Source organism: Heteronotia binoei, chromosome 2, assembly GCF_032191835.1.
Source record: "Heteronotia binoei isolate CCM8104 ecotype False Entrance Well chromosome 2, APGP_CSIRO_Hbin_v1, whole genome shotgun sequence".
Lineage (NCBI taxonomy): Eukaryota > Metazoa > Chordata > Lepidosauria > Squamata > Gekkonidae > Heteronotia > Heteronotia binoei.
The window spans coordinates 16,351,956-16,374,234 of NC_083224.1; the positions used below are offsets into that span (position 1 = coordinate 16,351,956).

Sequence of the window (22,279 nt, forward strand, 5' to 3'; positions counted from 1 at the left end):
CCCTTACGATCACGACACTTTTGGTGACATCATTGTGACACACGGGCTATGCACGGACAAAAAAACAAACAAAAGGGAGGTGGAGGGGGGGCGCAGCGCGGGGGTCTGCCTCTAGCGTCAGATCCCTTAGTGCCGGCCCTTGCAATAGGGTATCATTTTTTTCTTTTAATGGCAGCTGATATCTAGTCAGCCGGTTAGGGCAAGCTGTCCTCTCTCCCGCCGCCACGATTCAGGATCATGTAGCCTTGGATTTTCCATAGGGGCAGGCAGAGTTTCAACCCAACAAGCCCCAACTAGCAATGCCAGCCTCCGAGTGGGACCTGGGGATCCCCTGGTTTTACATCTCGTCTCTGGACAACAGAGAAGAAGAAGAAGATATTGGATTTATATCCCGCCCTCCACTCCGAAGTGTCTCAGAGCGACTTACAACCTTCTTTACCTTTCTCCCCCACAACAGACACCCTGTGAGGTGGGTGGGGCTGGAGGGGGCTCTCACAGCAGCTGCCCTTTCAAGGACAGAGAGCGGCCAACAATCTCCTTTCCCTTCCTCCCCCACAACAGACACCCTGTGAGGTGGGTGGGGCTGGAGGGGGCTCTCACAGCAGCTGCCCTTTCAAGGACAGAGAGCGGCCAACAATCTCCTTTCCCTTCCTCCCCCACAACAGACACCCTGTGAGGTGGGTGGGGCTGGAGGGGGCTCTCACAGAAGCTGCCCTTTCAAGGACAGAGAGCGGCCTATAATCTCCTTTCCCTTCCTCCCCCACAACAGACACCCTGTGAGGTGGGTGGGGCTGGAAAGGGCTCTCACAGCAGCTGCCCTTTCAAGGACAGAGAGCGGCCAACAATCTCCTTTCCCTTCCTCCCCCACAACAGACACCCTGTGAGGTGGGTGGGGCTGGAGGGGGCTCTCACAGCAGCTGCCCTTTCAAGGACAACCTCTGCCAGAGCTATGGCTGACCCAAGGACATTCCAGCAGGTGCAAGTGGAGGAGTGGGGAATCAAACCCGGTTCTCCCAGATAAGAGTCCGCACACTTAACCACTACACCAAACTGGCTCTCCAGATCAGTTCCCCTGGAGAAAACGGGAGTTTTGGAGGGTGGACTCTGTCACATACTACTCCACTGAGGTCCCTGTCCTCCCCAGGCTCCATCCCCAAATCTCCAGGAATTTCCCAACCTGGATCAGGTAACCCTATCCCCATCCCCCACCAGTAGCTGGGGGGTCCTGGCAACAGGGCTTTTTTTTTAAGCAGGAACGCCTTTGCATATTAGGCCACACCCCCTGATGTAACCAATCCTCCTGGAGCTTACAGGGCTCTTATTGCAGTGCCTACTGCAAGCTCTTGGAGGATTGGCTACATCAGGGGGTGTGGCCCACTGTAAGCTCTTGGAGGATTGGCTACATCAGGGGGTGTGGCCCAGGCCTTGAATCCAGCAGGAGCTCACAGGAGCACAGCTCCCGATCTTCCCTGAGAGTTCCCCCTCCTCCTCCCCATCTGGGTGGGGCTGGGCGGAAGCATGCGTGGGGGTCCTGGTGCCGGATGAGAGGGTGTCCTTGGGGGCCTCCAAGACCTGGAACTGGCCATAGATTGGTTTCAAAACCGAATTGCAAAACCATGGTTGACTTAAACCAGGGGTGGCCAAACTTGCTTAATGTAAGAGCCACATAAAATAAATGTCAAATGTTAGAGAGCCGCAAGACATGAACATCAGATGTTTGAGAGAAGGAAGGAAGCTTCAAGAGGGGATTGGAGAAACATCTGGAGGAAATGTCCATCAGTGGCTATTAGCCACTATGGGTGTTGATGGAACTCTCTGTCTGGGGCAGTGATGCTCTGTATTCTTGGTGCTTGTGCGGGAGGGACAGTGGATGGAGGGCTTCTAGTGTCCTGACCCCACTGATTAGCCACTGTGTGACACAAAATGTTGGAGTGGATGAGCCATTGGCCTGATCCAACATTTTTATTTATTTATTAATTTATTCCATGACTTATATCCCGCCCTTCCCATAAAATGGCTCAGGGCGGCTCACAGCAAACAATAAAACAGAGTTTAAAATATTATTACATATATATTGGCTTCTCTTATGTTGGAAGGAAGGACAGAAGGAAGGAAGGAAAATATATGGTGGAGGGAGATGTGGAGAGAAAGCAACTTTAATTTAAAAAGCATTCTCCAGGCTACTGGCTGGCTTAGAGAAGTGATTTAAACAGACAAATGGCTTCACCCAACTGGCTGATGGGGGCTTCAAGAACCACACAATATGCGTGAAAGAGCCACATGTGGCTCCCGAGCCACAGTTTGGCCACCCTTGACTTAAACTATAGTTAGTGCAATTTGTCTGAATGCAGGCCACTCCATGAATGATAGTTAATTAGGGTCTGTGAACCAGGACTGGAAACAGTGGCTTTGTAGTTGGTTTATTAACCACAGTCTCAGCTGTGCTTTTGCATGATGTAAAAATGCAAACATCCTGGCCTCGTCTGGCCTTGTTCATTGATGATGCTCCCTTGCTACAAAATCACCTGACCAAAGTAAAGTTCAGGCTAGCCTTGACCACCCAAGTCAGGGCAGATAGATGGACAGACAGACAGACAGGAGATAAATGGTGGTAGTGGAAAATGCCATCAAGTCACAGCAGCTCCTCGGTAGTCTTCCATCCAAGTATTAACCAGAGGTGGCCAGTAGCAACTTAAAGGCTAACAAAATTTGTGGTAGGCAGGCCTCATTTTGGGCAGGCTCTCACAGGAGCGGCGCTCCATAACCTCTAAACTGTATTGTGCTCTTTCTTTCTTACCCCACCCCCTACTTGCTTCTGGGCTCCATCATTCAATCCCCCTGTGAGAATTTTGCTGAAGTCTAAGATTTGACAAACTTTCTAATATTTGCCTCCACAAAAAGAAAAAAAAAGTGGGGGGGAATAACCAAAACATATAAAGCAGACAAATGGAAATCTTCGTCATGCCACTGTGGCCACGTTGAGAAAGTAATTTAGAAAGTATGATGGGACTAAGGTTTTATTAGGACAATTATGATTCAAGAAGCATTTTAAAGTATGATGCTGAGCTGATAGAATTTAGTCCACCTTCTGGTGATGTCAGGGGGTATATGGAATATGCAAGTGAGTGGTTCTACTTAGCTCCGGCACCTCTTTTTCTATGAAATGACCCCTGGTGATGCTCTTCTTCAGATGCAGCTAGAATATGAGTCCATCTGTCCTATATACTGGAAAGTCCCCATCTTCTGCTGAATTACAACTAATAATGAAGCTCAATATAATGCAGCCACCTGAACTGAATCGAGACTGAGGTTTCCTGTCTCATTTACCAGTGCCGATTTCTTCACACCTACCACCTCACTGCACATCACACCTAATCCAATCACACCTTCTATTGTCATTTGCCTGCTAATGTCATTTGGCATCTGAAATCACTCAACTTTCCAACATATAAGGACAGGTGGACTTGCAGTCCAGCAGTATCCGAAGAAGTGAGCAGTGGCTCACGAAAGCTCGTACTCTATTATCACAAGTTTTATTCATCTCTAAGGAGCTACTGGACTCCTTAGACTTTTCTACTGCTACAAATGGATTAATGCAGCTACCCATCTCGACTTATCTTCAGGGATGACTGTGCTTAGCTTCCAAGATATGGCAAGATCCTGACATGGATGGATGGATGGATGGATGGATGGATGGATGGATGGATGGATGGATGGATGGATGGATGGATGGATGGATGGATGACAGACAGATGGATGGGGGGAGAGAGAGAGATGATAGATAGATAGATAGACAGACAGATGATGGATGGATAGATAGATAGATAGATAGATAGATAGATAGATAGATAGATAGATAGATAGATAGATAGATAGATAGATAGATAGACAGACAGACAGACAGACAGACAGACAGACAGACAGACAGATAGATGATAGATAGACATACAGTCAGACAGACAGACAATGGACAGATAGACGGACAGATAGATGATGGAGGATAGATAGATAGATAGATAGATAGATAGATAGATAGATAGATAGATAGACAGACAGACAGACAGACAGACAGACAGACAGACAGATGATAGATAGACATACAGTCAGACAGACAGACAATGGACAGATAGACGGACAGATAGATGATGGAGGATAGATAGATAGACAGACAGACGATAGATAGATAGATAGATAGATAGATAGATAGATAGATAGATAGATAGATAGATAGATAGATAGATAGATAGATAGATAGATAGATAGATAGATAGACAGACAGACAGACAGACAGACAGACAGATGATAGATAGATAGACATACAGGCAGACAGGCAGACAATGGACAGATAGACGGACAGATAGATGATGGAGGATAGATAGATAGACAGACAGACGATAGATAGATAGATAGATAGATAGATAGATAGATAGATAGATAGATAGATAGATAGATAGATAGACAGACAGACAGACAGACAGACAGACAGACAGACAGACAGACAGACAGACAGACAGACAGACAGACAGATAGACAGACAGACAGACAGACAGACAGACAGCCTCTGTGTCAGGGGTCTTACTAATAACATTAACAAACCTGACAGTCCTTCTCAAAATCCTGATGAACTTGTTAGTACATTCCCCCCCACCCCAGTTTTACAGAAGAAGGTTTTTCTTCTTTTTTATATATTTTCCAAAATACTTTCACATATGCATGAATCTTACTGGGTTCTTTCTTTTTTTTGCCACTCACCTTTCTTTCCCCGTAATTATTTTTGTTCAGTTGCCCTACCCCAGGCTGTGATGGCAGCGGACACATCACTGGGAACTATGCTTCTCACCGCAGGTTAGTCACCTTCCCTACCCTACTCTTCCAGGTTCTGACAACCTCTTTAAAAACCTTTTTTAAAAAAAAAAAATGGTGTGGATACTTTGGTTCTCTTCCCTCTTCCCCTTTCTTTGACCTGCCCTAAGCTTTTCTTTATTTTTCTTCTTTTTTTTTAGCTTACCCAAATATTCCATCTCTTCTTTTTCAGCCTTTCTGGTTGCCCTCTTGCTGACAAGAGCCTTCGAAACCTCATGGCTGCCCATTCTGCTGACCTCAAGTATGTTTGCGCTACACTTGAATCTCCCTCTCTCTCTCTCTCTCTCTCTTTTCCGCTACTTGATCTAGCTTCAGTCCCCCTTTTCTTCCCTTTTCTACCCTTTTTTCCTTTCCAAAAAGCCATTTGGGAAACCTGCCTGTGGGTCAAAGTTCCCAGCACCAACTGGTGTGCCAAATCGGCAATCTGGAATGGGGGAAAGGTCAAAGAGATTTTATTGACCATAGGATTCATTGACTTGGAGCTACTAGATTTGAGTCTGGTAGAACCTTTGGAACCAATGAAATCAGGGCTTTTTGTAGCAGGAACTCCTTTGCATGTTAGGCCATGTCCCCCCTGAAGTAGCCAATCCTCCAAGAGTTTACAGGGCTCTTCTTACAGGGCCTATTGTAAGCTCTTGGAGGACTGGCTACATCGGGGAGGTGTGGCCTAATTTGCAAAGGAGTTCCTGCTCCCAAAAAAAAAGCCCCGAATGAGCTGTTGAGGGTATAAGCCTTTAAGAGTCGAAATTCCCCTTGTCTTTTTCTCTGAGGTGTTTCTGGACTCAAACAGAGCCTTTTTTTACTGCAGAACAATATGGCTACCTTCTATAATGGCCTCAGAGCTTCCTCAAAGATTCCGTTCGGCCCAGGCAGATTTTCATTGGCTGTCACAGAATCGTGCTATCCTTCCCCTCCCCCTCTTCTGACTTCTGTCTTGGTGATCTTCAGGACTTCGGATTGCAACCTCACCAATATTTTTTTTTTCCTTTCATAAAAAAACCGCATCGTTTTTGTTCAATGGGTTGATAACAAACCAGCTTTGGGCTCTCCGAGATGGAAAACGGGATTCATTCCCAAGGAAGGAGGTCCCGCCTCCTCTTCTTGTATGACGAACGTGTCCTAAATAAACAATAAATGAACACTGTTGTGAGGCACACGAGCTTGCTCCGATTCTCCCGTCAAAAAGTCCAATCTATGTGGGATTCCCACCCCCACCTCCTTGTCATGTTAGCGATAAATTAATGAACCCTCAACCCGTCCTTTACGTCTTATGCCAAGTTGCTGTCAGATGGCATCAAGCTAACGGCGTTCAGTTGACATGCTATCTTTTGAGGCAGAGTTTGAAGAAGGAAGCTTTTAATGGGGCTTTGAGGAGAAGAGTGGGAGTACATTCTTTGTCCGAGCACAAATTGAAGTAACTCAGTAAGCCGGCAAAATCAGCCATTTGGTTACACTCGTCTGTCAGTCCAATTTTCACATTCAAATGAACAATTGATTCCATTTAGCAGAACTTCAGTACACAACTCTTCTTCTCGGCAGGAGACGTGCCTTTTTCGAGGGGTTTATTTCCCGTCCGTGATGGCTTTTTGTTGTTGTCATTTCAGCCTGCGCAGTCCCTTGACAGAAGCAGACATCCAATTTTATTTTATTCTATTTGCCACACGTCTACCTCATAATCTGTTGGGCCTTCACGAATAGGCCGTATAAAGCCCTTACTGTGGCATGATAAATTAGCATTGGAGCTTATAGAAGAGCAGGCAGCGAACTAGACAACCAAAGGGGGGAGGGGGCGGGGAATTCACCACAGAAAGAAGATCAGTCTGAAAAGTAGCTCTGTGGGTTAGCCCAGAGATGCGAAGTTAAGGTCGAAGAAGAAGAAGATATTGGATTTATACCAGAGAGCCAGTTTGGTGTAGTGGTTAAGTGTGCGGATTCTTATCTGGGAGAACCGGGTTTAATTCCCCGCTCCTCCACTTGCAGCTGCTGGAATGGCTTTGGGTTAGCCATAGCTCTCGTAGGAGTTGTCCTTGAAAGGGCAGCTGCTGCAAGAGCTCTCTCAGCCCCACCCACCTCACGGGGTGTCTGTTAGGGAAGGAGATAAAGGAGATTGTAAGCCACTATGAGACTCTGATTCAGAGTGAAGGGCGGGGTATAAATCTGCGGTCTTCTTCTTCCCCCACCCTTCACTCTGAATCTGACAGAAACTGCCCTTTCAAGGACAGCTCTGCGAGAACTATGGCTGACCCAAGGCCATTCCAGCAGCTGCAAGTGGAGGAGTGGGGAATCAAAGCCGGTTCTCCTCAGATAAGAGTCAGCGCACTTAACCACTGCACCAAACTGATGAATAGGATTCTAGAACTAGAGGAATGTGTATTCTCCTTTTACCACACAGAGAACAAGCATTTCCTCTCTACATAAGAGAACAAAAGAGGACTGTGCTAAATCTTCATAGGACTTCCATCCTAATTAGGGTTGCCAGCTCTGGGTTAAGAAATTATTGGAGATCTGGGGGCGCGGAGGCTGCAAAAGGTGGGTTTGGGGAGGGGAAGGATCTCCGAAACGTTTCATGCCAAAGAGTCCCCTCTCCAAAGCAACCATTTTCTGCAGGGGAACCAACCTCTGTAATCAGGAGACCAGGTATAAATCTGGGAGATCTCGAGGCACTCCCTGGAGGCTGGCAACCCCAATTCTAAGCACAGTTTCTTGGAAGAAAGCACCATTCCTTTCCAAATGGATAGAGGTTCCAGGTAGGCATGTTTGGTCAAAAAAAAAAAAAACTTGACACAAAACGATGAGGTCTCTAGACATCTTCAGCCTGGATGCTAAACAAAAGGGACGAAAGAGAAAAGAAGATATTTCAGGCCATGACCTAAAGACCTTTTGTCTACATGCCGTATATGCAAAAACACAAAAACAAATTAACTCAGACAGGGCACATAGTCAGCAATTATTCGTTTATGGTCTACCTTTCTCACTGAGCAAGAAATATGCAAAAAAAAAAAAAAGTATTAAACATAAGTCAAAACTTTACCAAAAACATGGTATTGCAAAAAGGAGCAAACAATGCAGTGAGATCAGGATATTACGTCCAACAAACAGGTAATAATGCCATAAGGGCTCTTTTTCTAGCAGGAGCTCCTCTGCATATTAGGCCACGCCCCCCCTGATGTAGCCAGCCCACCAAGAGCTTAGAGAGCTCTTATTACAGGGCCTTCTGTAAGCTCCAGGAGGATTGGCTACATTAGGTGGGCGTGACCTAATATGCAGAGGAGCTCCTGCTAGAAAAAAAGAGCCCTGCTCCTGTTCACTTGAGAAAGGTCTGGAAAATAATACAAACAAACAAATAGAAGCCTGACTAAGCGATAATAATAATTGCAATGATCAAATGGCGGTGTGTGTAGAATAGCCAGGAGATCTGAAGGATGTCTGACAGCCAGACGTTCTAGCTCTTTTAGCATTATGTACCACTAGGTGGCGAGCTAGATTTGTTGTTAAGGCAAGAGCCATTTCAGAGGTGGTTTACCATTGCCTGCCTCTGAGTCCCGCCCCTGGTATTGCTTCGAGATCACCCTTTCAAATACTAGCCAAGGTTGACCCTGCTTAACTTGCGGGATCTGGAGATTTGGCTAGCCTGGCCTATCCAAGTCAGGGCGGTCTAAGCCAGGGGGGCTAAACTTGCTCGACATAAGAGCCACACAGAATAAACTTCGGATGCTTGAGAGCCGCAAGACGTGAACATCAGATGTTTGAGAGCCTCAAGACGAAGGGAGGGAAGGAAGGAAGGAAAATAGATAAGGAGAAGGGAGGGAAAGGTAGAAAGAAAGCAACTTTAACTTTAAATGCATTCTCCAAGATGCCAGCTGACTTGGCTTGGAGAAGCGATTTAAAGAAAGAAATACCTTCTCCAAGTCGGCTGACAGGGTGGGGGGGGGCTTCAAGAGCCACATAATACATGTGAAAGCGCCACATGTGGCTCCCAAGCCACAATTTGGCCACCCCTGGTATAAGCTATGACATCTCATAATGCAGAAAGTGAGTTACAAAGGGTAGAGAACAATGCCGTAAAAACAAAGTGATACATACAATAAGCATTGCAAATAGACTACAGTCTTCCTCCCTTGTAAAAGTAACCTGCTGAGATGGAGCTTAATAACGATAATGATAATAAAGATTCTTTGGGACTTCCAGTTACAAACAAACAAGCGCCTGGAGCATAAGACCCCTGATATCACAGTTGTAGGAAAAAAAATAATAAAATAGGGTTTGGCTCATTGATGATGCAATCCCAGGAAGCAGCAGAACAGAAAAGAAAGAACAGGAGAAGATCACTAACACCAAGACCTACAAATAGAGTTAGAGCACTTCTGAGAGAAGAAGGTCTCCATCGTGCCTGTTGTCTTTGGATCAGTGCCTAGAAGTCTCAAGAAACACCTGGACGTTCTGGGCATTGAGCAAATAACACCAGCTCAGCTCCAAAAGACAGTGGTTGCTTGGAACAGCAAGAATCCTGGAAAAATACATCTGCAATTCCCAAGAATTTGACTAGATCACAAATTGCAGAACACCACCCACCAGTCAAATAGCTGATGGTTGCTGCTGTTAATAATAATAATAATAATAATAATAATAATAATAATAATAATATGCTGTCAAGGTTCATCTGACGACATCATGCTTCTGGAGCCAGTCCGTTGTCTTATTTCTCCCTCCCAAAGACTAATAATAAACCAAAGAGAGGTCACAGTAATAAACGAATAGCCAAAGAACAAAATATTGTGATGTAGAAACTTGTATAATAGAAAACCTGTTACTGAATTATATGTCTCTTGTGTATTTCTAATTAGAGCTTGCTTAGGATTTATTCAGAAATACACACGAGAGACATGTTCTTCAGGAATAGTTTCTTTATTGTATAAATGTCTAGATCACAGTATTTTGTTCTTTGGCTATTTTTTTTTTCCCCTGCAGCAGGCAACAGGAGCTGGGGGCAGAGGATACCCACCCCGACCAGGGGCTTGGCAGCACTGGTTGACATCCATCAATAAAGGATGTGATAATGTTTTTGTACTTCTGAGGGGTCTAGAGCAGGGGTGTAAGACATATGGCCCGAGGCCTGAATCAGGCTCCCGGAGGGCTCCTATCAGCCCCCGCCCCCCCCAGCAACTGGCTCTTGTCTGCTTCCTTCTCCTCCTCCCTTGCTTCCTTTTGCATCTCAGCTTGCTTTGCCAGGCTCTCTCAATCGCACAGCAGAGCTACTGAGCCAAGCCTCTTTTCCTTCCATGGGCTGAGGCTCCTCCCCCTCCTGGTCCCCTGGGGAGGGAGAGAAAGAGCCAGAGCTTCCTTTGCCCAGTTCCCTGGATCCCATAGGAGAGATACAAAGAAAGCACATTTAAGACCAACAAGCTCTAATGTTCAAATGTTTTTAAGCATGTTTTGTTTTAAGGTTTTTTTTAAAAAAAGTTGCATTTATCTGTGGCCAGACAAGATCTCATTTAAGTCAGATCCGGCCCTCATAAATTCGACACCCCTGGTCTAGAGGAAAGGGCCCACACAGCTACTTTGAGAGACAAGGGTGCATCGCCATCTCCATATTTGGTGACGACCCTTATGGGAGAGAGACTAAAGATGGAACTTCATCATTCTCTTTAACTCATTTGTACCTTGCCTTTCTCCCCAGCGGGGACACAAAGTAGCTTACAAAGAGAGCCAGTTTGGCGTAGTGGTTAAGCGTGCAGACTCTTATGTGGGAGAACTGGGTTTGATTCCCCACTCCTCCACTTGCACCTGCTGGAATTGCCTTGGGTTAGCCCTAGCTCTTGTAGGAGTTGTCCTTGAAAGGGCAGCTGCTGTGAGAGTCCTCTCAGCCCCACCCACCTCACAGGGTGTCTGTTTTGGGGGAGGAAGGGAAAGGAGATTGTGAGCCGCTCTGAGACTCTGAGTGGAGGGCGGAATATAAATCCAATGTCGTCGTCGTCTTCTTACATCGTTCTACTCTCTCCATTTTATCCTCACAACAACCCTGTGAGCAGCACATGGTGCCCTAGGCAGACTGGTGACCTGCCGCCCCTCTCCACAGTGCCCCCCATGCCTCCCCCTGCAGTGCCATGCCCCTCCCTCATCCTCTTTCCCTTCTCCACCCCAGGTCTATTTCAATGCCCGGAAGGTGATCGAGCGGCTCTCCTGGGCTGTCTAAAGGTACCCCCCGGTCAGCTGATCAGCAGGTAAAACCATGCTGTGCCCTCACTCAACGCCCAGGCAGGCCAGCAGCAGCATGAATGAACCTTGTCCCAAAAGGGCACCGCCGCTGCTCCCTCCTCCCCACTTCCTTTCCATCCAGGAAGTGGGGAGGAGGGAGCAGCGGTGGCACCTTTTCGGGACGCGGTTTGTTCATGCTGCTACAGGCCTGCTCAGGCGCTGAGTGAGAGTGCAGCGCGGTTTTATCTGACGATCAGCTGATCAGCAGGGGGGGTGCCTTTAGACAGCCCGGGAGTGGCACTCAATTGCCCTTCCGGGCATTGAAATAGACCTGGGGTGGGGAAGGGAGGGAGGGAGGAGGAGGCTGGGGAGCAGACAAACTAAGCATTTGCCTCGAGGGGAGGGCGGGAAGGCTGAATTCGGTGACCCCTCCCTGCCAGCGCCCTAGGCAACCGCCTAGTTTGCCTAGTGGGCAAGCCAGCCCTGCCTGTGAGGTAGTTTAGGGAGAGAGTGAGTGCCTGGCCCAAGGTCACCCGGCAAGCTTCCAGGGCACAAGTGGGGATTCGAACCTGGGTCTTCCAGGTACTAGTCAGGCACTCCTAACCATTACACCACATTGACTCCATGTTAGCATCTGTGCAGTACAGACATATGCTAAGCATTTTTGGCAGGGTGTACTTTTTCTTAAGAAATATGTATTACAGCAGAGAACAAAACAGGCAAAGGTAATCATCCTACTAAGGCAAAGACTCCCAGAAAGAAAACAGATTTCAGACTTCTCATCTCAAAATGTGACCTTTGCTGAATAGAAGGTCCCCTTCCGGTTGTTGCCCGATTATATATCCCCCCAAAAAGAGGAGGGAAGCATCCTTTTCTAAGTTCCTTTTTGCGTTCTGTAGAATTCAGTAATAGCCGTCCATGGACATTCAGGTTGGAGTTCAATTCATTACAACCGGGGATGGAATTCTAGGAGGAGCTCCTTTGCATATTAGGCCACACACCCCTGATGTAGCCAATCCTCCCAGAGCTTTCAAAAAAGAGACTTGTGAGCTCTTGGAGGATTGGCTACATCAGTGGGAGTGGCCTAATATGCAAAGGAGCTCCTGCTAGAATTCCACCCCTGATTACAACCATAGGAAACCATTTTGCATTCCAGCACCCACTTCTGGCCCATAGGATCATTCATCATCTCCAGGGTTGCTGCCTCCAGGTGGTGGCTGGAGATTTCTGCTATTACAATTAATCTCTGGGCAACAGAGATCAGTTCACCCAGAGGTCGAATTCTAGCAGGGGCTCCTTTGCATATTAGGCACACCCCCTGATGTAGCCAATCCTCCAAGAGCTTACAAGGTTCTTTTTTTCTAAGCGCTTGGAGGATTGGCTGAATCGGGGAGTGTGGCCTAATGTGCAAAGAAGCTCCTACTAGAATTCCACCCCTGAATTCACCGGTGTCATGAGCCCTGACGAGGAGGAGCTGGAAGGGTTAACAGACCTGGAAGAGTTGCCAGCTGGTTCCTCAGCTGAACAAACAACAACTGGCCCATCAATCACTCTCCAGGCACCAGTGTCAGCTGTTGACGATCAATCTCCTCCAAGCTCTCCTCCTCCCATCTCAAGTGTTCAAAGCAGGCTCCGGAAAGAACTTTCAGAGTGAAGACATGAGGCACGCCGATGCTTCAGATTTCTCAGCCCTGAGTTCTAGCAGAGTCACTGCCACTCAGGAAGCAGGCTTGCATCCACGTTCCTTCCTGATCCTGACCTGCTTGATTTCCTCAGCACCCTGACCTTTTGGCTTTTGGACATTGACTTCTGATTCCGGTTTGTGATTCTGCATTGGTGACTTGGCTCCTGCTTGACTTCCTGGACTTTGACCTTGGACTGGCTTTGAACTCCTGCCTGCCTGCCTGCACCCTGAGAACGTGACAGATTGCTTCCACCCACACACACACTCCACAAGATGGATGAGGAGGCAAGCAGAGGCTCTGAGCAGCTTGCAGCCTTGCTCACTCAGGTACAGCACCTCACTCAAATGGTGGCTCACCTGCAACAGCAGCAGCAAGTCACTGTCGCTGCCCCACCCAAGTGCCCGGTGCTTCCCCGAGAGAAGTTCTCTGGGAAGGTGGAGTTTCCTGCATTCCTGGCACAGTGCAAACTGTATATTGAACTACGTGTCAGAAACTTCCCCAATGGCAAGACCAAGATATGCTTCACTGTCAGCCTCTTAAAGGGGCAAGCAGCTAAATGGGCTATCCCCTTGCTTCTAGCCCCATCACCCCTGCTGACCAACTACCAGGGCTTTCTGGATCATATGGCGGTAGCTTTTGCTAACCCCTAGCAAGCAGCCACCGCCAATCGGAAGATCCAGACCCTGAAGCAGGGTAGAGACTTGGTTTCCCAGTACTCCACTGAGTCCAAGCTTCTGGCCCAAGACCTGGCCTGGAATGAGGCTGTCCTCATGGACCAGTATATGGAGGAGCTGGCTGACGAAGTCCTTGATGGGCTGCCACGAGTAGACCGACTGGCCACGCTGCAAGGCCTAATCACTCTGTGTCTCGATGGCCGCCTGGAAAGCCGCCATCAAGCGCGAAACAGCACCCGTCCCTCTAAGCTGCCCCGTCACCTAGCAACAATGACAACCTCAATGCACACCAGTCCCGAGACTGATGACCCCAAGCCCATGCAACTCAGGGCTGCACGGCCGCAGCTCACCCTCGAGGAAAAAGCACGGCGCCACTCACAGAATCTCTGCCTGTACTGTGGAGGGGCGGGGCATCCAGCCCAGTACCGTGCCACCGCCGCCAGTAAAAGACCAGCCCCAAGTCTGAGTGGACCCCCCGACTTGGGGCACCTAGTCGGGTCCCCTGAACCCTACGTTACCGGCTAGGGCCCGTTCCTTGTACCAGTCACACTCAGCTTGCTGGACGGGCGCTGGCTGTTTGTCTATGCCATGGTCGACTCCAGGGCCGCCCACTGCTTCATCGACGTGGCCTTTGTGAAGCAACACCAGATCCTGGTGCAGGACAAAGACACCCCAATCCTGGTCGAAGCCATTGACAGGCGTCTCCTCCGCTCCAGTCCGGTGACCCAGGAGACCCGACCGGTCATGCTCCGGATCCAACACCATCACAAGCAAGTACAATTCGATGTTGCTCGCATGCCCCGCTTTACCCTCATTCTGAACATATGAAGCTGCCTTATACCGAATTAGACCCTCCGTCCATCAAAGTCAGTATTGTCTACTCAGACTGGCAGCGGCTCTCCAGGATCTTAAGCTGAGGTTTTTCACGCCTACTTGCCTGAACCCTTTTTAGGTGGAGATGCCAGGGATTGAACCTGGGACCTTCTGCTTACCAAGCAGATGCTCTACCACTGAGCCACCGTCCCTCCCCTGCTCTCCAGCGTCTCAAGCTGAGGTTTTTCACACCTATTTGCCTGGACCCTTTTAGTTGGAGATGCCAGGGATTGAACCTGGGACCTTCTGCTTACCAAGCAGATGCTCTACCACTGAGCCATCCTCTGTCCCCACAACTCTCCTGGGACCCTCCTGGCTCATAAAGCAGAACCCCCTCATGGACTGGGCACAGGAAAAGCTGAGCTTCAAGGATCCTTGTCCTCACCAGGCCCAGTCGGCCACCCTGGCAGCTGCCGCCCCAGCTGCTGGTCCTCTGCTTCCCCCGGCCTACACAGACTTTGCCAATGTCTTTGAGGAAAAGGGGGCCGACCAGCTCCCACCACACTGGCCTTATGACTGCGCCATCAATTTGGTACTAGGGGCACTCCTGCCCATGGGGCGGCTCTACCCCATGTCCAAACCGGAGCTAGCAGCCCTGCGGGACTTCCTCACCAAAAATCTGGAACGGGGCTTCATCCAGCCATCCACGTCCCCGCTGTCCGCCCCTGTTCTCTTTGTCAAGAAGAAAGGCGGCAAGCTTTGGCCCTGCAATGACTACCGGGCCCAAACAAAAGCACCGTCAGGACCGCTACCCTTTGCCACTGATCCCAAAACTACTGGATTGCCTTAAGGGAGCCCAGGTCTATACCAAGCTGGACCTCCAGGGCACGTACAACTTGGTGCGGATCTGCGCAGGAGACGAATGGAAGACGGCTTTTGGGACCCGCTATGGCCAGTACGAGTATCTCGTGATGCCCTTCGGCCTGACCAACGCCCCCGCTGTCTTCCAAAGGCTGATGAACGACATCTTCCGCGACCTGCTCGACCGCTTTGTGATCATTTATTTAGATAACATTTTGATTTATTCCCAAAGCCCCGCCCAGCATGCAAGGCACATCCACCAGGTCATGCAACGCCTGCACGAGCATGGTCTCTACACCAAGCTAGAGAAGTGTGCCTTCGAATTAACAGCAGTCGAGTTCCTGGACCACATCGTCTCACCCCATGGAACTCAGATGGACCCGAAGAAGGTCAAGGTGGTCCTGACCTGGCAGACGCCACGAAACCGCAAGGACGTACAGCGGTTCCTTGGCTTTTCCAATTATTACCGCCAGTTCATCCCTGCCTATACCAACGTAACCACACCTCTGACCCAGCTCCTCCAGCCCAAAGAGCCATTTCACTGGACTCCAGAGGCAGACCATGCCTTCACCACCCTGAAAACCTGCTTCACCACTGAGCCGCTCCTGCGTTACCCAGACCCACAGCTGCCGTTCACAGTAGAGACCAACGTCTCCAGTGTGGCCCTCGGCGCAGTGCTATGCCAGCGGGAGGACCCCTCCCAGCCACTACAACCTTGCGCATACTACTCGTGGCAGCTGACACCCACAGAGCGCAACTACACCATCTGGGAGCGGGAACTCCTGGCCATCAAGACCGCCTTTGAGGTTTGGAGGCATCACCTTGAAGGGGCCCGCCACCCCGTCCTGGTCCTCACTGACCACCGGAACCTAGAGCATCTACAGACTGCTCGATGCCTCACCCAGCATCAGATCTGGTGATCCTTCTTCTTTTCCCGGTTTGACTTCCGGATTACCTACATCCCGCAGAACCAGAACCGGAAAGCGGACACCCTCTCCCGAAAACTGGAGTACGTTGTGCCTCTAATGGAGGAGACCCCAACTGGGCTCATCCTTGGACCCTCGGTCTTTGCTGCCACCACGACTTGCCCGACCTTGGCTGCAGACATCCAGGCCAGCCAGGCCCAAGACCCCTGGGCTCAGCAACGCCTCCTGGAAGTGCAAGATGGCCCGGCCAGGGACCTCTCTACCCACCAAGGTCTCCTCCTACACCATGGGTGCCTATATGTGCCTTCAGGACCCCTCCGGGCCGACGTGCTCTGCCTGACCCATGACTCCCCTCCTGCAGGGCACTTCAGCCAACACAAAACCCTGCACCTGCTCACGCAGGAGTTCTGGTGGCCTCGAATCTGTGCCGACGTGGCACGCTATGCCGGTTCCTGTGAGATCTGCCAGCGGGCCAAGGATGTACTGGCCAAGCCCCCAGGGCTTTTGCATCCCCTACCCACGCCTGCAGGATCCAGGGACACCGTCTCCCTGGACTTTATCACCGAGCTCCCCAGGTCCAAGGGGCACACTTGCATCCCAGTGATGGTGGACCTCTTCACCAAGATGGTTCATTTTGTTCCACGTCCCAAACCACCCAAGGCTTCTGAAGCAGCCCAGCTCTACCTCCAGCACATATTTCGCCCGCATGGGCTCCCAGAACACTTGATCTCAGACTGAGGCCCCCAGTTCACCTCCCGATTCTGGCAAGCCCTACACTCCAGCTTAGGCACCCAGGTGCATTTGTCCTCAGCGTACCATCCCCAAACGGAAGGGCAGACTGAACGCACCAACGCCACGCTGGAACAATACCTGCGTTGTTACACCAGCTACCAGCAGGATGACTGGGCCGCATTGCTACCCCTGGCCGAGTTTGCCTACAACAACACCGTACATGCATCCATGCAACAGACACCATTTGCTGCCACCTATGGCTACCACCTTCGCTTCTTCCTCGCAGTCCTGCCCCCCACAGCAGTCCCTGCTGCTGATGCGTACCTGCAGGAACTCCGGGCTCTCCAGGACTTGCTCCGAGAGCAACTCCAACAGGCTAAAGAGGCTTACAAGACAGCTGCCGACCAAAAGTGATGTGGGGCCCCCATTGAAGCCCGGGGATCACGTCTGGCTCTCCACCCATTACCTGCATCAGCCTGGCCGGTCTCACAAGCTGAACCCTCGCTTTGCGGGGCCTTACCTGATCATGGACCAAATCAACCCCATTGCTTTCCAGCCACATCCACCCGGTCTTCCACCAGTCCCTCCTTGTTCCTGCTACACCACCGGATCCCATCCGACCACCACCTCCAGTGCCGCCTCCTCCTCTCCTGGTCGATGATGAGAAGGAATACAAGGTCCACCAGTTCCTGAACTCCTGAATCCACTGTGGGGACCTCCAGTACCTCATGGACTGGGAAACCTATGGCCCCGAGGAACATTCATGGGAACCCGTGGACAACCTACACATCCCTGACCTTGTGCAGCAGTTCCACAAGGCCTACCCTGACCAGCTTGGCCCGTCTGTGGGGGGGGGGTCTTGCAGGGGGGGAAAATGTCATGAGCCCTGACGAGGAGGAGCTGGAAGGGTTAACAGACCTGGAAGAGTTGCCAGTCAGTTCCTCAGCTGAACAAACAGTAGCTGGCCCATCAATCACTCTCCAGGCACCAGTGTCAGCTGTTGACGATCAATCTCCTCCAAGCTCTCCTCCTCCCATCTCAAGAGTTCAAAGCAGGCTCCGGAAAGAACTTTCAGAACGAAGACATGAGGCATGCCGATGCTTCAGATCTCTCAGCCCTGAGTTCTAGCAGAGTCACTGCCACCGAGGGAGCAGGCTAACTGAGACTCCCATATAGCTCCCACCAAGACCTGGTAACCTTGTGGAAGCAACAAGTCTATACTCTGGCTTGCATCCACGCTCCTTCCTGATTCCTGATCCTGACCTGCTTGATTTCCTTGGCACCCTGACCTTTTGACTTTTGGACATTGACTTCTGATTCTGGTTTGCGATTCTGCATTGGTGACTTGGCTCCTGCTTGTATTCCTGGGCTTTGACCTTGGACTGGCTTTGGATTCCTGCCTGCCTGTAGCCTGAAAATATGACAACTGGGAGAAAATGGCCACTTTGGAAGGTGGACTCCACTGAAGTCCCTCCCCTCCCCAAACCCTGGCTCCTCAGGGTCTTCCTCCAAATTCTTCATATTTTTCCCAATCCACAGCTGGCAACCCTAACCACGTATCTCATTTCCAATCAAAAAGGATGGTTTAAATGGGACTCTCATAAAAGCAAAAACATGTTTCTGTAGTTGGACTATGGACTTGCATGGCATCCCATTGAAACTGGGTTGCCTATGGCTGCCAAGTTCCCAGGTCAGGCGGGGGTTCCCCTGCCTGGGTGGTTCCCAATCTGCCATCCCACTTTGGGCTGGGGGGGATCCTTCCCCAACATTGCTGGTGTTATGACATCACTCGCAAGTTACGCCATTGCACCGGCGATGTCGCACACTGGCCCCTCTAAGAGCTTCTGGGAAAACTCTATGGTTTTCCTGGACGCTCTAGCAATTTGGTAGAGAAAACTCTATGCTACCATAGAGTTTTCCCTCCCAAATTGCTACAGTGTCTGGGAAAACCATAGAGTTTTCCTGGAAGCTCCTAGAGTGGCCGGCATGCAATGTTGCCAGTGTGATGATGTCACGTGAGTGATGTCATTGCACCCTGCACACTCCACGCTTGCGAAAACAGTCCCCCACTTGGCAAGGGACTTGGCAACCCTAGGTTTGCCCCCTGTCGAAACAGCTACCTATGACTACGGCTCCCTGTGAGTTGCAGCTCAGTTGCAATAACTCGCATTGGCAGTCCAAATTCCCACAGGAAACTGCTTTTGCCTGGGGAGGACAGATTTCACGAAGGGGAGGGACCTTACTGGGGTATAATCCCATAGGCCCACTCCCTGTAGTGGCCATTTTCTCTCAGGGAACTGAAATCAGTTGTGATTCTGGGAAATCTCGAGGCTCCACCTGGGGGCAGAAACCACAGTCACCTAACCTAGGGGTCCCCAAACACCAGGCCGCAGACCGTACCGGTCCATGGCCTCCTAGCAACTGGGCCCTGGAGCAAGACACCTGGCTGGCTTCATGTGGAGGAGGAGTGGGGAATCAGACCCAGTTCTCCAGATTAGAGCCTGCCGCTCGTAACCACTGCACCACAGCTGGCTCTCTGTAGTTTGATTTGCCCTCATGTTTCTAGGAGGAAAAAATATCAAATCTGAAATCAGAAGACAAGCAAAGCCACGTTGATGTCAGCTGGGTCTCCCTTGAACCAGATTTGTGTATGCATTACAGTCATTTTGTCAAATTTGGGCCTCACATCCTCTTCTCCCTCTTGTTTTGTCTCAGGTGCCCAACTCCCGGCTGTGATGGCTCCGGTCATATAACAGGAAATTATGCATCGCATAGAAGGTAAGTGGGACAGGTGGATGGGCGGAATAAGAGGAAACAGACGGAAGCTTTCTGGGGGAGAATTTGAAGTGAGAACGCAGAAGGCTTTGCATGCAGAGAGTCTCCGATTTGATCCCAGGCATCAGTTAACAGGGGTGTCAAACATGCAGTTCGAGGGGCTGAATCAGGCCCCCGGAGGGCTTCTATCAGGCCCCTGAGGAACTAGTCGTCATCTGCTTCCTTCTCCCTCTCTCTTGCTTCCTTCTGCATAACAGCTTGCTTTGCAAGGCTTGCTCAATCACACAGGAGCTACAGAGCAAAGTCTCTATTTTCTCCACTGCCTGAGGCTCCTCCCTTGGGGAGGAAGGGGGGAGGAATAGCTTGCTTTGCCAGGTTCTGTCAATTGCACAGCAGAGCTACTGAGCCAAGCCTCTCTTCCTTCTATTAGCTGAGACTCCTCCCCCCCACCCCAAAATCCCCTGGGGAAGGAAGGAAAGATCCACAGCTTCCTTTGCCCATTCCCTGGATCCCATGGGAGAAATACAAAGAAAGCATCTTTAAGACCAATGAGTGCTAATGTAAAGCATGTTTTTTTTAAAATATATATATATATTTATGTTTGTCTGTGTTCTTTATAAAATGTATATCTCTGCTACCTAATCTTAAATAGGTACACACACGGCCCAGCCCAACATGGCTCAGCCCAACCCAAAATGGCCCATCCCAACAAGGTCTCATTTAGGTTTTTATAATCCGGCTCTCATAACAAATGAGTTCAACACCCCTGAGTTAGTAGGTGATATGAAAGATCTCTGTGGTCAGAGAGGGGAGGCTGGGAAATTTCATCCGCTAGGGTTAAAATTAGCCCTGACCTGGGTAGCTCAGACTAGCCTGATCTCTTCAAAAGTGAAGCAGAGTCAGCCCTGGTTGACATTTGGATGTAGGGTTGCCAAGTCCAATTCAAGAAATATCTTGGGACTTTGGGGGAAGAGCCAGAAGACTTTGGGGATGGGGCCAGGAGACTTTGGGGGTGGAGTTGTGAGCAAGATTGGAACAAGTACAATTGAACTCCAAAGGGAGTTCCGGCCATCACATTGAAAGGGACTGCACACCTTGAAAGGAGAGCCAGTTTGGTGTAGTGGTTAAGTGTGTGGACTCTTATCTGGGAGAACCGGGTTTGATTCCCCACTCCTCCACTTGCACCTGCTGGAATGGCCTTGGGTCAGCCATAGCTCTGGCAGAGGTTGTCCTTGAAAGGGCAGCTGCTGTGAGAGCCCTCTCCATCCCCAACCACCTCACAGGGTGTCTGTTGTGGGGGAGGAAGGGAAAGGAGATTGTGAGCCGCTCTGAGACTCTTCGGAATGGAGGGCAGGATATAAATCCAATATCATCTTCTTCTTTTCAATGCCTTCCCTCCATTAGAAATAATGAAGGATAGGGGCACCTTCTTTGGGGGCTCATAGAACTGACCCCCCTGGTCCAATCATTTTGAAACTTGGAGGGTGTTTTGAGGAAAGGTGTCAGATGCTATGCTGCAAAATTGGTGCCTCTACTTCAAAGAACATCTTCCTCAGAGCCCCAGATACCCACGGACCGATTCCCCATTATTCCCTATGGGAATTGTTCCCAGTAGACATTTCCCTCCCCCCCCCCCCCGCTTTCTAAAGCAGGGGGAGTGCCTCCATACTGGGGAATCCCTTGCCCCCTCCCTCCCTCTCTCACACACATGCACACTTACTGCGTCTGGTTCCTCCACAACTTTACTTGCTCTGAAAACAAAACCAAAACAAACGAAGGGTCTGTGCTCTGACAAAACTGCTGCTGACCCTTCCCCATGAGCCGTTTCGTGTTTCCTGCTTCCTGCTCAATTTTAAAGGCACACATTTTAAAAACGGTCCTGTTTGCAGGTTTCTAAACCTGCCCTCTCCAGCCCCACCCACCTCACAGGGTGTCTGTTGTGGGGGAGGAAGGTAAAGGAGATTGTAAGCCGCTCTGAGACTCTTCGGAGTGGAGGGCGGGATATAAATCCAATATCTTCATCTACCTCACAGGGTGTCCGTTGTGGGAGAGGAAGGGAAAGGAGATTGTGAGCCGCTCTGAGACTCTTCGGAGTGGAGGGCGGGATATAAATCCAATATCTTCATCTACCTCACAGGGTGTCCGTTGTGGGAGAGGAAGGGAAAGGAGATTGTGAGCCGCTCTGAGACTCTGCGGAGTGGAGGGCGGGATATAAATCCAATATCTTCATCTACCTCACAGGGTGTCTGTTGTGGGGGAGGAAGGTAAAGGAGATTGTGAGCCGCTCTGAGACTCTTCCGAGTGGAGGGCGGGATATAAATCCAATATCTTCATCTACCTCACAGGGTGTCTGTTGTGGGGGAGGAAGGTAAAGGAGATTGTGAGCCGCTCTGAGACTCTTCGGAGTGGAGGGCGAGATATAAATCCAACATCTTCATCTACCTCACAGGGTGTTTGTTGTGGGGAGGAAGGTTAAGGAGATTGTGAGCCATTCTGAGACTCTTCGGAGTGGAGGGCGGGATATAAATCCAATATCTTCATCTACCTCACAGGGTGTCTGTTGTGGGGGGGGGGGGAGGAAAAGGAGATTGTGAGCCGCTCTGAGATTCTTCGGAGGGGAGGACGGGATATAAATCCAATATCTTCATCTACCTCACAGGGTGTCTGTTGTGGGGGAGGAAGGTAAAGGAGATTGTGAGCCACTCTGAGACTCTTCGGAGTGGAGGGCGGAATATAAATTTAATATCATCATCTT

The 22,279-nt window shown here is 49.9% G+C and overlaps 1 protein-coding gene across 7 annotated transcripts in view; it reads left to right on the forward strand.

The window, feature by feature from the left end:
* The window catches only part of MYT1 (myelin transcription factor 1), a 315,691-nt gene that overhangs the window by 245,662 nt on the left and 47,750 nt on the right, over positions 1-22,279 (forward strand). For 3 of the 7 annotated variants that reach the window (XM_060230617.1, XM_060230613.1, XM_060230616.1), the window contains 3 exons: positions 4,783-4,845; positions 5,036-5,104; positions 19,465-19,527. In XM_060230617.1, the coding sequence (XP_060086600.1) occupies positions 4,783-4,845; positions 5,036-5,104; positions 19,465-19,527 (195 nt within the window). The remainder of the gene's footprint in view (positions 1-4,782; positions 4,846-5,035; positions 5,105-19,464; positions 19,528-22,279) is intronic. The other 4 variants (XM_060230612.1, XM_060230615.1, XM_060230611.1 and 1 more) reach the window with 3 other exon arrangements.